This window comes from Jaculus jaculus, chromosome 3 (genome assembly GCF_020740685.1).
Source record: "Jaculus jaculus isolate mJacJac1 chromosome 3, mJacJac1.mat.Y.cur, whole genome shotgun sequence".
NCBI lineage: Eukaryota > Metazoa > Chordata > Mammalia > Rodentia > Dipodidae > Jaculus > Jaculus jaculus.
Genome location: NC_059104.1, coordinates 12,170,056 through 12,187,129, shown reverse-complemented (window position 1 = coordinate 12,187,129; position 17,074 = coordinate 12,170,056). Strand labels below are relative to the sequence as shown.

The following is a 17,074-nucleotide window of genomic DNA, read 5'->3' as shown; positions in this document are numbered from 1 at the left end:
GAGTAACTACGTCCCTGCTTCTACTCTGCGGGCCAGAAGCCAGGGCCTCCACCTGGAAGGGCCACGGTGTTGACCGTTCTTGTTGAGGAGCTTTTGAAATCATCACAGGCAGCAAGGGACGCTACTGCATATGAAAAAATGAGTCCAAAGAAAGGGAGGAAAAGGTCACTCTTTAGGGCAGCTACGGGAAGAAACAGGAAGCTTTTAAGTAGTGGTTTTAATTAGCACAGATATTATTTCCTGCACAGTTCTCTGGTGCGTCCTTTTTAAATTGCTGACAGGTGTGTCTGCTTCATGACAGACTTTCCAGCCAATAAAAGCCTGAAATGTAAAGTGCTTGGCATGTCAAATTACTTAAGAAAACTTTTGAAATGGGCCCAATTATACTACGATTGTTTTAATTGTGAGACGGTGATGGGGTAGGGAGGGGGCTGGGTTTTATTTGGGGGTTGCTGTTATTCTGTGGGTCTCTTGAATAAAATAACTTTTCATTGTGCCACTGGGGGTGGGGGGGGCCGAGCCTGTGAGATGGGAGTGCTGGATGTGTTTGTTGTGAGAATGAATGGACTGGACAGTGGGGGTCCAGAGCCACATCTAGTATTATCTGGAAGGTTATGGATACAGCAGCCACAGCAATGCACCAATATAAGCTATAATTCTTGGAAAACTGCTTGTCTTTTTAATACATCTATATGCTGGATTTTTATTGTCGTACCACATGTGGCTACCGGATACTTGGAACGCGGCCAGTGCAAATTGAGATGTGCTTCTAGGTGTAAAATACACACCTGATTTTGAAGATTTGTTACTCCTTCCGAGTGGGGGCGGGGCAGGAAAATATCTCAATACTTTCGGTATTGGTTGCACATTGATATGACAGTTTGGATCTATTTAGTTGAATATGAAGTGATATAAAAATTCACTTCATCAATTTCACTTTCATCTTAGAAAATTATATTTCTCTTGACGGCTCTTTGTTGGATTCTTCGTAATGAGCAGTGATCAGTGACCAGTAGTTACTTAAGAGATCTCACCGAGGTTAGGCTTGAGAGATCCTACTAAGCGTGTTAATATCCTAAGAGCTCTGAGCCCATTCAGGTGCATGCTAAGTTGATGGAAATGGACTAAGAAGTCACTTTTCTCTTTGGTTTCATCATTAATGCCTATTTATCAGCAGCCCCACTATGGATTTAAGAGGGAGGAAATCTCCCAACGTTGAGCGACGGCCCCTGTTCACTGCTTCAAATCCTCGGATGTGAGGGACATGCCGAAATTTAAATAGGACTCCTAGTTAACCGAAGTCTTGGGGGGTGTTTATTTTTTTTTTTCCTCTCCGTTTGTATTTATGCGAAGCATAAACCCCCCCAAGCCTGATGCACAAGTGAAAGACGGGCTTGCTTGTTTCTTTTGTGTGAGAATCTCTTGCTCGTCTTTTGTCGCTAGTGTGGGTTCTTGTTTGACTGGCATGGCTTATTGGACTATAACAAGCGTGACTCTGCCTCTTTTGTCGTGGGACAATTCTCCCACAAATCCCGAACAGTGTGCATTCTTCCAACACACTATTGGGTGTGCACTGGAATTGAAAGAATTGCTGAGCCCTACTACTTCATCTCCTCCCCAATCTCTTTGTAATTTCCCCCCTTCTTTTCCTCCCCTCTCCCCCTCCCCAAGTCCCCTCCACCTCACTGAAATGAACACTTTACCAGGCCGGAAACGTTTAATCGTCTCCTTTTGAAAAAAATTAATTGAAACTTCTCCACTAGTTACCTTTTGTGTTAGTACTTAATGCAATTTTTTAAGAAAAGGGGGGGTAGGGAGGGGGAGGAGGGGCTAGTATATTTAATTTTTAAATGCCCTTATTGGCTATAAACCAAAAGGCATTAGGGATTTTGTTCACTAAGAACTGGGGACATCTTGTAAAAGGTTTACCTAGTGGTAAACTTTACGATTTTTTGTAGTTATATAAGGACTATTACAAAGACCCAGTGCGAGTAACCTCAAAACTTTTCTTTCCTTAATGAGAAAAGAGAATCAACAGCACCCAAGCCACTAATATTTCACTACCCATTTTCAAGTTTAATTGTGATATAAATTATGCTTTATTTTCCCATGCATGGGGAAAACCATACAGTTGGTCCCCTAACCTTGCAGCCTGCATCTGGGTTGTTTGGGTTGAGTTTCTTCTTCCCTGGAAACTTACTAAGGAGGAGGTGGTGATGCCCTTCTCAGAGGGAGGGGCCGGGAGCAACAGGAATCATTCTTCATTACTGAAAGCTGTGATTTATTTTAGCCTAATTGTAAAGTTACTGCAAATTGCTCAAAAGCTTTTTTAAGATCCCAGTGATTAGGTTTTTTTAAGGGGGGGGTGCAGAGGCAAGGAGGGGGCAGCTAAAAGGGGAAATAACACCTCTAATCCTGCTTCTGGTAAATAGACTGCCAGCTTTTAAAATGAGTTTCCTTTCTATTAGTCAGAATATTATGCTAAGCCTTAAGCATTAGTTTTTTTATGTTGCCATAGCAGCCTTATTCCTGCAGGGTGGTGACCTGTGATGATTACAGTACAAAGCTTATAGGGTCTTGAAACCCCCTTTGAAGATGAAAAGTCTTTGATGGTTTATATTTATGCAAATCTCTTAGATATGATTTACCCAACTGAGACTGAATGGAGAGATGATTAAAATTCCCTTTTCCTTTGATATCCATTAATGGCTGAATATTCCTTAAATTTAAAATGGATATATATGTTTTCATCTTTATTTACAAAAATATCTTCATCATACCTGTGTTTCCTTTTTTATCTCCCCACATCTTATTAGATCTAGATAGACATAATAGATTTACAATTTAGATTGTGAGGGGTCCCCCCCTTTTGAAAGGAGGGGGGAGTCTGTGCGAGAGCTTTTGTATGTTTCCAGATGATAGATTTTGGAATTTGGGCTACCCCACTGGCAGCCCAGAGCTAGCTGTGAACTGGTCTCATGGAAAAAATTGGCAAGCTTTGGTCTTCAAAGAATTAAACTTCCTTTTTAAGGTCTTCCTAGGTAAGCTAAAAAAAAAAAAAAATTATGAAGAAAACCCTTCTGAACAAAGGGTAACAGTATTGTAACGAATAACAAGGATTCTACGTAGAAGGCGGCCGAGCAGTTATACTGATGTCAATGCTGGGCTTGAAAACAAAAACTTAGGGCAGGTAGAGGAGGCCACATTGTTTTAAGGGCCCATCATTTGCATTTAGCTGAGAGAGGGCGCAAGGTCCCAAGTAAATGTGTTTGTAAGGGAAGCATTTAAACCCAGGTTTTCTCCTTCCACTTCAACTTCTAGGCCTCAAATTGTACCTTTTGGGGAAAATACTGTAATGTTGGGCGATTTGCTATTTAGTTGGGTGGGAATTTTGTTACTTTTATTTTTCTTTCCCCTCCTTCTCTTTTCTCTTTTCTTTCCCTCTCTCTTCCCCGCCTCCCCCCGCCCCCCCAAATCTTTTGTGAGCAGGAAGAAGGCTGGGATATTACTTCCCCAGGTCAAAGACTTAAATACTACTTCTGTGTTAACATTTCAGGGATTGCACTTTTTTTTTTTTTTTTTTTTTTGGTCACTAATCACCTATGATACTTTTGATTTTAGTTTTCAGACAGATTTTCATTTCACTTAAAAGGCCGAAAACTTGAACAACCAATGAATTTAATCCCCTTTGTGGAAACTGCAATGGGTTTACTCAATTTTAAGGTAAGAAAAACCCTAACATGGTTACATAAATTAGTATTTTATTTTTATCACCTACAGAGACCTTTTGCTTTCAATTTTAACATCTTAAAGTATTTGTTAGCAAGATCTGTAAGCAAAGTAACCTATTTGCACCATTTGTTCTCTATAATAGTCCCCAAAACAAGGTCTTTAGCAGTTGAGAAGACAAAGAAACTGGTTAAATAAGAAAGAAAAGCTTCCCAGTCCTAAAATTTTAAACAAAATATTTATATATGCCTGGTAATACTTGCAAGTAAATAATCATGGTGTAAATATATGTTTTGAATTGTTCTATTTATAGATTACATTGCTTGGAAAATTAGTTTTGTCACCCTTATGAATTAAATACAAATTGTGCTGTTTCTTTAAATTGCCTATTGATCTAGAAATTTTCTGTAGTAACATTATCCATAATGTCTAGCAGGTAAGGTTATTGTTTATAAGTTCATAGGTACAAAAATTGTGGTCTCTTATTTCAGTTTGCCACGTTTAAACGTAAAATGTTTTCTAAAACACATTCAGGAAGCTTAGCTGTGCCAAATGTTCTCAACCATTGTGTGACCGATCACATTAAACTACCTGTTCATAGCCAGCTTGCTGGTTCCCTTTCATCAACTGGCATTTATATTGTTTTCCAAAATATGCCTTCCTTTCACTTGACCTGTGAGCAGCCATCTAGTACCTCTGTGCCCTCTCTTCCGAGGTTCTGCACCCCCTTCCCTCTCTTTTCCTTTCTATAGGGCAGGAGAGAGAAATCATGGAAAACAAAGGGAAAAGGTAGTTGACCTGTACCAAGGAGAGAAGGTGTGAGCGAATGCTCAGAGGAAACTTTTTGCAGGAGGGGCCGAGGGCAAGTGTTTGGGGCTGCTTTAAGGCTTTAAGGCTTGTCTCATGACCAGCTCGTTTATACCAATGGCCATAAACTCCTCCGACCTACACTAACAACCTCACAGTTTAATCAAAAGCACATCGCTCATATGCATCCAGATTCATACAGTGATTTAATTTTAAGCACTGTTTTGCCATCTTATTCCATAATGTACTTAGGAACTCTTACAACGCCTGAAATTAATCAGCAGTGTCCCTACGGGTTCCTCATTTCTTTCCCACCCACATGTATATTAGCAGATTACAGCCCCGTGTCTTGAGATTCACAGTGATGTCTACAAGAAATGGTATTAATCTTTACTTTCATTTAGAAATGTCAAAGTGGCTTTATTAACACGTCGTGGATGACTTGTTGCCATGTTTATTTTCCCCTCCCAAGTCACAGGTTTTGAATTGCGTGTCTTCCACCCTCAGAGTATTTGCTTGGTCCTAATGCAAATAATCTAATTAGTTTGATTTTAAAATTCTTTCCCTCTCTATGTTTATTATTTAAAAGTCAGAGCAAAAACAAATTTTGGAGAAACATAAATTACTTATGTAAGACAAGCAAAATGACTTCACTCAAAGTTTCTCTAGAAACTCGATGACCTACAATTTGAACATTCTGCCACAAATAATAATAGCTATATTAATATAATAGACTAGGCAAAAGCCAATGTATACAAGTTACTTATCTGAACAATATTAAATACCTTAGGGAAGGGTTGAGTTTAGGCTGCCTTTTTAGCATTGCCTCAGCCAAACTGTGTTAGGATGCAGGTTTCCTGTCAGTGAGACACACAAGCTCTTTGCCTCCTGAGTTCATTTCTCTGAGACTCAGTTCTGTTCTCTTCTTTTTCAGGCCGTATGTGAAGAAACTCTCAAACTCGGGCCTCCAGTGGGTCTTTTTTTAGATGCGGTCGTTTTTGGAGGAGAAGATTTTCGAGCCAGCATAGGTGTCAAAGACTTCTCTCTCTCTCTCTCCTGTGTGTGTGTGTGTGTGTGTGTGTGTGTGTGTGTGTGTACACATTTTTCTTTGCCCCCCTTATAAGTGTGCATTTGCATAACAATGTATATTTACCAACCAAGACAATGCCTTTTCATGACAATGCACTGAACACTACTTCCTGAGAATTTAGGGTTCCTCATAGCTGCCTAGCTTACAGAATACTGCATTTATTATTTCTGCACATTTATAAAATAGTTCATAAAAAGCCTGTTGTGGTCCCGGCTACATTCAAGAACATACAGGATCCATTTTGTTCTAACAAACATTATATAAACAATCTCACTGCTGTTTAAATATTTTATCTTCATAGCAGTCTCAGGGCTGACTGAGCCTCAAAACCAAGGTTTCACATTGGCCTTAACAAATTGTTTTCTATATTAAGTGTAGTAGGCAAATTGTATTTAATGAACTATAAAATGATCCCTGGAAGTTTAGTCTTGGTAAATTGTATTCAAGATAAATCTTAAAATATCTCTCAGAATGCTTATTGTTAAGTGTTTACTGAGACTCTTAATAGTATTTGCTGATGTTCCTTGTCCCTTGAGCACCAAGCCCCTGGCCTGAGTGTTTCTATGACGGAAGGCAGTGAGGGCCAATGTCACACAGTGTGTTCAGAAGTATTTCTCAATGATCTGCAGACACCTTTCCTGATCAGTGTGTGTCATGGCCCAAATGTAAACATTGACACCCTCCTACCTCCTTGCAGGGTAGGAAAAAAAACAAAACAAACAGACAATTTTAATAGCAGTCCTCCTAGAAGACTTCTGTGGGTCCCACACACAGTTCAGGGCACTAGAGCCGGTACGGCAATATTTTCTGCCTGTTCTTTTCCCAAGTGTTTCATCTAAAACCTCAGGACGGAGCATTGGAGCCACAGAACAGCTGGGGCAAGACCATTGCACTCGATTCTGCATGCCTTGTAAGAAGCCATTACCCCCCCCCCCCCCACACACACACCCCCGCACAGCTTCCTGGTTACTTTTTATGGTATCTTTGGACTGACACTTTCCAAGTGAAAGCACAAAGGAGGGGGAAAAAAATCCATCAAGTTAACTGTGACACTGATTACACCTCTGGAAATGGAGGCGAGGTCTTTCTTCGTGCAGTGAATATATCGAAAGATGTCTTGCAAGTGACACACATGTAATTCAGCATTGCTTCGCCAATAGCTTTCTTTTCCTGTATATCTGAATAATTATTTTTGCCCAGGGAGATGTAATGTCTTCATATGCTGGGTGTTTATAACACAAAAGTCTGGGTTGGGTTTTCAAAGTTCAAGCCTCCCTTGTCTGCGTGTGTCCTATTTTCCAGGTGCAACAAGTAGCAAAGACACCCAGGACATCCTCTATGCCCGGCAGAAGATTGTCGTCACAGCAAAGGCCTTTGGCCTACAAGCCATAGATCTGGTGTACATTGACTTCCAGGACAGAGATGGGCTTCTCAGACAGTCAAGAGAAGCAGCTGCCATGGGCTTCACTGGTATGCTCCTTAATGGTATCTGAGAAAGCAGGGTCTAGATTAGCAGGCTTCCAGAAAAGCAGAAGCAATAGTCCCAATGTCACTGCATGTCTCATCCACTTATCCCTCTGTCTGCAGCATGAAAAGGCCACACAGAGTCATAGCCACCTGACAGACTGTTACCTTTTTTTAAAAGTCTCTGCAAATCAAGGAGTGAACCACTCTATTTTCTTCTTATTGTTATTGAAATACATTTAGTGGTAAAATATTCTTTCTGTTTTCTTAAATATTGTATTATAGTTTGAGCTGATTCTTCTATACAAGGGATGAGGTTATAACAGAAGTGAGTTTACAGCTGGACATGGTGGTGCACATCTTTAACCCCAGCAATCAGGAGACTGAGATAGGAGGATTGTCATGAATTCGAGGCCAGCATGGAGCTACAGAGTGAAGGAGTACCAGGTCAGCCCAGCCTCTAGAGCAGAAGTCTACCACAAGAAAACCAAAAAAAAAAAAAAAAAAAATTTAAAAAGACTTTTTTTTGAGTGAATTATTATAAAAATGTGGATAGAAAAGTAGAAGAAAAATTTCCTGAGATAGTTAAATTATTAATTTGCTTCTGAAAATATTGGTGATATGCTCTATTATTTGGTTTTTATTTTGAGGTAAGGTCTCGCTCTAGCCCAGGCTGACCTGGAATTCACTATGTCGTCTCAGGGTGGCCTCGAACTCGAACTCACAGTGATCCTCCTACCTCTGCCTCCCGAGTGCTGGGATTAAAGGTGTACGCCACCATGCCCGGCTGTATTATTTGACTTTTATGCATTAACTATTTTTTTTTAATTACTTGGTCATTTAGAGCTTCTCTTCCCAATAAGTACCAAGATACCTGACAAAACCTACAGTTGCTGGCTGGCTGTGGGTTCGTGGGTCCCTCACAGTCTTCTATGGGACACAAGCAGGAAGCTGACAGTCATCCATGTGCCTGTCACTTCCATTCTCATAAGCCAAGGGGACAACTGAAAACCATTTTTTTTGGAGCAGAAATTTAGTGTTTAAAATACCATGATGGAACAATAGAGCGCTGTGCATATTTGCACCTGTGCACCTGTGCGTGTATGTATTTACACACACACACACACACACACACACACACACACACACAAAATGAAGCACCATGCTGCTCATTCCTGTTAGTTATTGTGCTAAAGTTCTAAGAAATATTAGAAATATACGCAATAATAAAAAAGAGGCATCCAATAGCCATTTTATAAATACTTCAATTTTATAACTAGCTACGGTTTAACTGAAAGGGAGAATCATGAAGTTCTCAGAAGGTAAAAGGTACCTTAACAGACGATGATTGACCCAGAAATAAAATTAAAAGACTTAAAAAGCAATATTATAGCTGTATTAGAATTAAATGGACCTCCAGCATTTGTTTTAGTATTTAACATACAGCAAAAATAAACAGAAACTTCCCATTTTTAAAAATAAAATACAGAAATATTTGCTCATTATTTGAACTATTAGTAAGTGAATTCTCCGTATATTTGGTGGTGAGTGAGGAAGCAAGGCTCTACCCTGCCACTCCCTGATGCGTTTCTGCCTCCTTCGGTGACCAGTTAGGATGTGGCCCAAATGGAAAAGTTGGAGAAACCTCCATGAAATCTATCTAATAGACCCTGATGCCATTGGCCTGAAATGTGTGGCGCTGGCTGCCAGGTGTTCTAAAGTCAGAACTAATTCAATAGAAAAGAGAGTCCTGGCCTCTACCACCAGCCCTTGGTGTAACATGTTTTGTTTTGTCTTGTTTTGTTTTTCTCCATGTATCCTCTGGGTCCTGTTTGCCTCTGAGTATCTAAAGAGGCTTTAAGAGTTTCTCCAAGATACAGGACTGAATTAAATTGGTCCTCCATTCAATCTCAGAAGACAGCCTATTTCAAATCCGGTTTAAATTTCTAGACTGGCCCAACTCAGCATGAGGAACTTATGAACCTGGCACTATTGTTTCTGCCCAACAGGGAGTATTAAATCACAGAAAGATGAAGGCAGGAGGATGGCGAGGCGCTGAGGGCACAGTGCCCATTGTACATTCGAGTGAGCGAGGATACAAGGTGGGGGTCACACTCCATACGTATTTCACAGTTTATAGAGAGAAGGCTTTTGTTGTCCCAATTACATTTCTACGTACTAACAAAAGGTCATCAGAAGATATGAGATTATTTGCAGCATTTTTTAAAATGCATGTTTTTACTGAGTATTTTAGGCCAATCATAATCTATAGATCTAATTGTTTCGAATTTAAGTGCCATACCTTGGGCCTTACACAAGAAAGGAAGGAAAGGGTAGAAGGAAAGGAGAGAGAGAGAGAACAAGCAAACAAACATTGTTTCCAGCTGTGCTCTGCTTATCTGAAGCAGGCACTTAAAATCCAATGAAAGTGTGTGTTATTCATAGCACTGATAAACATGGCACAGTTTGGGTTACATGGATTTTCTGCACTTCAACAAAAAAACACCACTTTTAATATATACATAGTCATATTTTTAGTGAGCTGTAGTTTTTGAAAAGTTAGCTTCTTTTTTGCAATTATTATTGCATGGGTCCCCAATTCATGTTGATTGATTTTTAAAACATTAGGGGTTTGGTATTTTTTTTTTTTAAATAAAAAGACACCCAGACTAAATCTTGGGAGAAAGCTTGACCAGCTGATGTGGTCATTACGATTACTCAGGGACTACATGCTGAGAAGAAAGGTTATAACTACGAAGCAATATAGGTTTTCTTCGTTTTTTGCAATCCTTTGTAGAAGACAAAAAAAAAAAAAAATGACACCATCATACAGTTACCTAAAAACTTGACAGGGATTGATTTAAAAGCAAAATATATCAAGTGGTACTGTAAAAAGGATTTCATGGTCATAAATTTTAATGTCATCCAATTTTGCACCCTCTCAGTAACTTGTCAATAGCAACTCTTCGGGATAAAATATTTGTTTCATTCCTACATGGCATTAAAGCCTCTTATACAGTTGTTGGAATACATACACTATACCCAAAGAGAGTGTCATTCGAGAATGCCCATAGAATTCTAAACCTAACGCATATTTTAAAATTAGCCTCCTACCAAAATACTAAGATTGAGAGCTCTCAGAGACTCCACTATATTCTAAGTACTTTTGATTGCTCCTCAAATCACAATGCCTGCATATAACAAGAAGTCCCCGTGAAATCCACCTTTGTGTACATTAATGTAAATTATGTACATAAATTATGAAATTCTGAGCTAATCATCAGTAGGAAATGACCAACAGGGCCAACATCCTTTATTAATAATATTGTAACAATTATTAGATTACTTAAATATATAATCAATACTTACTACTGGAAATAGCCCCATTTTTAGCTCATATCATGTTTCTAGAAATTATTCCTCAAATATTTTGAAATATCTTTATTTATATATAGTATAGGCTTTTAGTGTTTTATTACTCTGCTGGCAGATACTAATGAAATAACAATGTAAGCGTGTTTTAATTATGCTATGGTAAAATATATATATATATATATATATATATATATATATATGTAATAGACTTATACATAATATATATATATACACATATATATATATTTAGCTATCTATTTAAATTTCTTTTCTTGAAACACTAAAAATAAAAATTTTTTCAAGCATTCTTTTTTTCTATTTAACAAAATAATGATGATGGTAGAAACTGACATTTTATAAGATATTAAGGATATAATTTGTGTTGATTAAATGTTAAAAGAACATTTTCAAAGCAAGCACATTGATGCACCAACAATTATATCTAGCAGCATAAATAGCTATTAAGTATATATCAATTTTAAACAGGTAAATTATGACCTGACTTTATCATGTCACAAAATATAATCTCATCATTATAGCATTAAATTATATTGCATCTTGTTAATGCCTTGATTATATTCCACACTCCCCTGAACAGTATGATTTCATAGAATCCTTTCGCTTTTATGTATGTATTGTTTTTTAACTTAAAGCCCTTAAAATCAAATACTTTAATGGTATTTCTATAAAGATTTCTTGTGGCTTGTGTAAGATGCTATGATAGTGGAAATAGCCCAACTTCATTCCATAAGCAAAAAGGGAAAATTTGGATATACTTTTAGGTAGGTAAATTTTTTGTAATATTTTTATTGTTTAAAAATCAAATAGAATAAATCTAGAGGCCACGGTGTTCAACTCTCCCTTCCATTTTACTATACTGGGAATACTATTTTCACTGAGATAGATACATTTTGAAGTGACACATTCATCTTAAAGAAATACGTATCATTGCAAGATAATATCTGATACTAACCTGGTCATAGCCCTCTACGTCTATGAGCTTGAGGAAAACTGACAAAATCACTTCTGTAAGTCATGGAAGGTAGCAAAATCTTACCAAATGAGCAAAGGATGGCTTTTAAAATTTGAGAGCATTGTCATTTCATTTCATTCTACTTTAACTCAAAATAATTGCTAATTTTCAGACATTATCCTCTAAAGTACCAGGCAAAGCAAGCTGCCTCATCCACCCACCTGTAACTAAAAAGGAGAGATTATGTGCTTTGAGGTGACACATCTACAGAATCCCAAACACAATGTCTCCCGACGATACCATCATTGTCCTCATTCTTACGTAGTATTCTGGCAAAGCTTGCCTGATTGTGATTTTGTTTTATATATATAAATTTTTTATCCAAAAAAGTTCTTAGCACCCAGTGTGTGAGGCATTCGGGAAGCTCTTGTGGTGGGCACGCTTGGTCTGTTCATCTATCTGCTGTACAAGTCTTGGGTGTGGTTTTTCTCTTTGCAGGTAAGCAGGTGATCCACCCCAACCAGGTAGCTGTGGTGCAAGAGCAGTTTACCCCCACCCCAGAAAAAATTCAGTGGGCTGAAGAGCTGATTGCCGCCTTCCAGGAGCATCAGCGGTTAGGAAAGGTAAAGTGTTCTCTCAATGCCTCTGGTGACCCTGGGGTTTAAAATACTGCGAGGAAGGATGAGACAAAAAATATATATATATATCGTTTGAATGGCTAAAGGAAGACTTGAATTGGGTAGTAGTGAGGAAAAAGGTGAGGAGGAAATAAGATTTATCAGTGACAAAATACTAGAGGTAGAATATCACCCTTCCCCATCCCTAAAAATCTTACTAACTGGCTTTCATCTAAATTTTTTTTTCCCCATAAAATATATTGGCAGTCTTAGAGAAAATAGAAGGCTCTTTAATTTCCCCTCTATAGACTTCGATGCGGCATTCATATGAAAATAATTTTAGATCAAAGTGAGAGCAAGTTGTAATGAAATAAACACAGTTTGACCAAATGGTTCTTGTAGAGAAAAGAAATAAATTTCAAGTTATTTTAATTTGGGGTCGGGGGGAGTACAAACATCTCCTCCGGTTTAGTCATTTAAGAGTGGGAGGGTGTATATGTGTTTGTACCGATTTCTGGACCTGAGATTTGGAAAGAATGAAAGGCAAATTAACACTGGAGTACGGTTGTTCCCAATTTAGTGCATCATTGAGCCTGGCGTTTCCTGCTCTGTGGGTTTCTGCTATGTAAATATTGCAGTGGTAATACGCAATCTGTCTCCACTTTGTGCCAGTAACACTTAAATTAGGTGTCGCCTGAAGGAAGATTTTATGCTAGTTGCAGCATTGTCAGTTAATTATCTTAAAGGTTATTTGCAATAATACTGTTTGCCTCTTTTTAAGGGGAGAGGAGGGAAAGTTGCATTCATAAATCTATCCTAGAGGTATAACCTACAAACTTGGCCTTGTGATTTCCGTACGGAATGAAGTTTTCACGCCTTCCATACAAAGTTACTGAAGAGAGAAAAAAATATAAAAACCTATTAAGGTTCTAAACATTAGTTTCCCCTGTTTTTCCCCCTTTTTAAAAAAGATGATGAAGAAATAAAAACTGATTTTCAATGGTAGATCTATGACATTTGTGTGAGATGTGTCCTTTGCAAATTCACTGTCAGGAAGAACACATGGAAATCCCAGGACTTGCAAAACTTGGTAACAATATTAAATGGGTCATTCCCTATAGGTATCTGCCTTCAACCCTGACCAAGCATCACACTGTGCTCCCTCTCTCTCTCTCTCTCTCTCTCTCTCTCTCTCTCTCTCTCTCTCACACACACACACACACACACACACACACACACACATCTCTGCACAAACTCACACTTAATATCCAAGGGAAGAAGATGTTATGTTGGAAACAAACATCCAATTTGGACACACACCAATTTCATGATAAACCCCCTTTCATTTCATGTTAACAGTGGCCCAGTGCATTTTATAGAAAAGCACTTTTAAGTTGGCATTGTGTTTTATGTCTGTTTCTAGAGCTTAACCCAAAATGAAGATTTCCCTGTGATTAAGCATGGTATTTACCTTGAAAGAAAAGCTGTGAGCTTTCGTTCACACATGCTGACAACTTCCCCCTCACACATTCTTAACTGCACCCTTTTCCTCTGCTCTTTACCTTATGTGGGTTGAGGATGTGCATGTGATAAACACTTTTTATTGAAATGGTAAACTGAGGCAGCATGTTCCCCCTTGGGCTGACAGAATTCTTTTAGAACAGTTCCAATGTGGACTAACACTGCCTTCAAGAACCATCCGGTCTGAATTTCACACTGAAGTGGTTTGAAGGCATTTGGCATTGTAAGCAGATAGGGTCTGGGAGATGTTACCCTAAATTTCAGCAGCTATCAACAAAATGTCAGGCCAGAGGCATTTTTTTTCCTGCTGTTTAAAGTTCTTGAATGAGGACTACAACTCTTTTCCTGTGTATCCTGAAAATATTATTTCTAGGGAAAGTTGCCCATGTCCTTTGATAATGGCAATATAAATATTAAATCCTAAGCTTTTTTTTTTTTTTTTTTTCCAGCAAGAAACACCCTCTTGTCAGGGCATAATTGGAGAATAAGCATTCACAACAGTGTGGCAGGATGGCTTTTCTTAACCCAGAACCATAGAAATGAGAGCAAAAGAAACTACCCATTAGGTCACTTCTTTCCTGCCCAATTCGTGGAGGTTTGTTTCCTACAGCAAATTCTCCCGGTGTTTTGTCCAGCAAGATCTAAATGGTTCAAGTAATAGGGCTTCCAGTAGGGACATATGGTTATTTTAGCCAGTTCGCACGTTTCTTTTCCTTGGCCTATAAACTGACTGGTCACAGAATTTGGGACCACAGGTCAGTGACTATGGGTCTTGAGGGGCTCCTTGGGGTATAAACAGTGTGGGTTCTGTTTGCAAAGATTTCACATAAATAGGCCCACTCAGTTGTAGGAAAGATCTATTGCAATTTAAATGTTTGAATTGCTTATGCTCATGAAACCACAAATCCTCGGGTGCTTTGTCCCAAAGCATAGATGACTCCCAAGAGAGGGGCAGTGATGCCTTGGATCCTAGTGAGGTACTCATGAGTTTCTGTGAGACCTTGCTCCTCTCCTCTGATGAAAATTTCATTCAAGTAATTATTTTAGGTAGAAAAGATCCAAGAAGGCAACATGATATACCTTTGTTTTTAGCCTCTTTCCACTCCCCCCCCCCCCTTGCATCTTAAATTATATTGTTTCTGCTTCAAAATCAAAGCATGACTGAAATTCTCAGGTAATACTGTGTTATTAAGGTTTTCTAAATTAATAATAAAAATTACTATTGCTATTCTCATCCAACTTAAAAATGCTACTTTTTATCCCCGTCTCTCCAAATGACAGAAATCATGGGGCTACTTAGATCAGGAGCAGATAAGTTATTGGGGTCCAGTCCTTTGTTATCACAGAATTTTGTTATATATTTTAACTGCGAGCTCTACACAAATAAAGCTTGATGTTGTTTGTCTGCTTCAGGTGAGAAATCAACTGAAAAATAATAATACTTCAGTGTATGTAACTGTCAGGGTTTGGCAGGTAATAATACATGGAGCGACACTGTTTCTGGAAACTCAAAATATTTTCAGGCCGACCAATTTTACCTGACACACTGTGCCCCTCCATTACAACTAAAAGAGACAGAGTAAAATTAAGGACCCAAGGTAATCACCTATAACAATCTGTTGGAGGAGTCAGTCTTGGTGGTGACCGCCTTTAATCCAAGGGAGGTAGAGATAGGAGGATCCTGAGTTCAAAGCCACCCTAGACTACATAGTGAATTCCAGGTCAACCTAGGCTAGATCAAGCACCTATCTCAAAAACAAAACAAAAATCTATTGGAGAAAAATTAACTATTAAACATGATCTCTGCTCTTATTTCCATTTCCGGGAAGAAAAAAATTTTTCATTTAACTTCCATCAGTGGTGAGCTATTCACTCAAACTATTAACCAAATTGCTTTTTCCACCCTTTCAGAACAATGTATTTTGAAATGCAACTTGCATGTCATTAGCTATTTTACCTTCAAATTATTTGGTAAGATGTTTTAGCTGGGATAAATCATTTCCAGGTGATTTATTTTAAGTTTATAAAGGATTTTCTTAAAAGTTATCCATTTTATGTTGTTATGTCATTTTCTCATAATAATGTGATTTCAGTAATATCTGAAGATTCTCTATTCTGAAGTGGTTTTATTGTTTGTTTGTTTTTGTTTTTAAAGAAATATGACTTCAAAAATTCTTGTTTTGTTTGTTTGTTTTTTTGAAGATAAGGTCTCACTTCAGCCCAAGCTGACCTGGAACTCACTCTGTAGCCTCAGATTGGCTTCAAACTCCCAATGATTCTCCTACTTCTGCCTCCCAAGCGCTGAGATTAAAGATGTATACCACCCTACCCGGCTCAAGAGTTTTTTGGATTTTTTTTTCAAGAGTTCTTTTTTAAATCAGCTAAGATTTTACATAATATAAACATGGATAATTAAAATGGAGACTTCTGAAACAAATAGTTAATATCCCTCCCAAAAGAAACTAGAGCTTATATAGAAATTTAAAAGTACCACATATGAAACATCTGGTGTATAACCTTAGTGTTAATTTTTTTTCCTCTTATTTGTCACTTATTAGGCAAAATGACAGCTAATGGAGACAATTTGTTGCTTTTTAAAAATGATCAGTAACCAAAGGGAATTGATACAAGAATTACCATTTCTTTCCAAATGAAGACAAAAAAAAAAAAAAAAAAGTGAAGAATAGCAAAAAAAAAAAAAAAAAAAAGCATGCCTGCTATCTGTATATGATAGGGTTCTGAAGGCCACTTGTGCAGCATCTGCCCAAAGACATGGCTCTGTTTTTCAAGCTTCCTCTTTTAGTTGCAGCCTTGCTGTATTTTATTTGGATTTGAAGAATCTCGTTTAACTTTTTCAGTATTTTTAAATATCTATTATAGTGTCACAAGTTGGCTAAAGACCAAGGGAAGGAGAACAAATTTTCTTCTCAAAATCTAGGTTCAATTAACAATTACAAAGGTCAAAAGCAAGGTCGCTCCCTGATATAACAACTGTCAATATCACATGTAACTGAATATTCTCAATTCACTCGTGAGTGAACGGTTCAGAAATGTCGAAAAGCGCAGCCTGTTCTGGAATATAAATTACAAACCTATCTCTTGATGAAAGCAAACAGGAAGGAAGAACGGCTTTCTCAGACCTGTCTTTCATCTTGCAAGTTGCCAACAGTAACAATTTCCCCCACTTCCCAAATATTGTACAGCACTGGTTTTCCTAGGTATCTGATTGTAGCTTACACACCTCCCCTTTATGCTCCCAAGTGCAGGGCTTTACAAAAGAAACACTGTTTGGTCCAGATGGCTTTCTCGATGGCTCCCTGAGAGAACTCAGGAGACGTCTCTCTAGCCAAAAATCTTGTTTCCGCTTAGTCAAGTGCCAGAAATCCCATTGCCATCCTTTCACGCAGATCAAATAAACCATCTAAAGATTTGGTTGTTGTCTTTGTCAGCTGAAAGGGTTGATTCTGCGAACAGATGACAATGTACCCTATCCCGCAC

At 38.2% G+C, this 17,074-nt stretch overlaps 1 protein-coding gene across 3 annotated transcripts in view; it reads left to right on the top strand.

Moving 5' to 3' along the window:
• Clybl (citramalyl-CoA lyase) overlaps positions 1-17,074 on the top strand; it is a 297,384-nt gene that overhangs the window by 263,208 nt on the left and 17,102 nt on the right. For all 3 annotated transcript variants that reach the window (XM_045145803.1, XM_045145802.1, XM_045145804.1), the window contains exons 4-7: positions 3,622-3,723; positions 5,471-5,564; positions 6,929-7,096; positions 11,937-12,061. In XM_045145803.1, the coding sequence (XP_045001738.1) occupies positions 3,622-3,723; positions 5,471-5,564; positions 6,929-7,096; positions 11,937-12,061 (489 nt within the window). The remainder of the gene's footprint in view (positions 1-3,621; positions 3,724-5,470; positions 5,565-6,928; positions 7,097-11,936; positions 12,062-17,074) is intronic.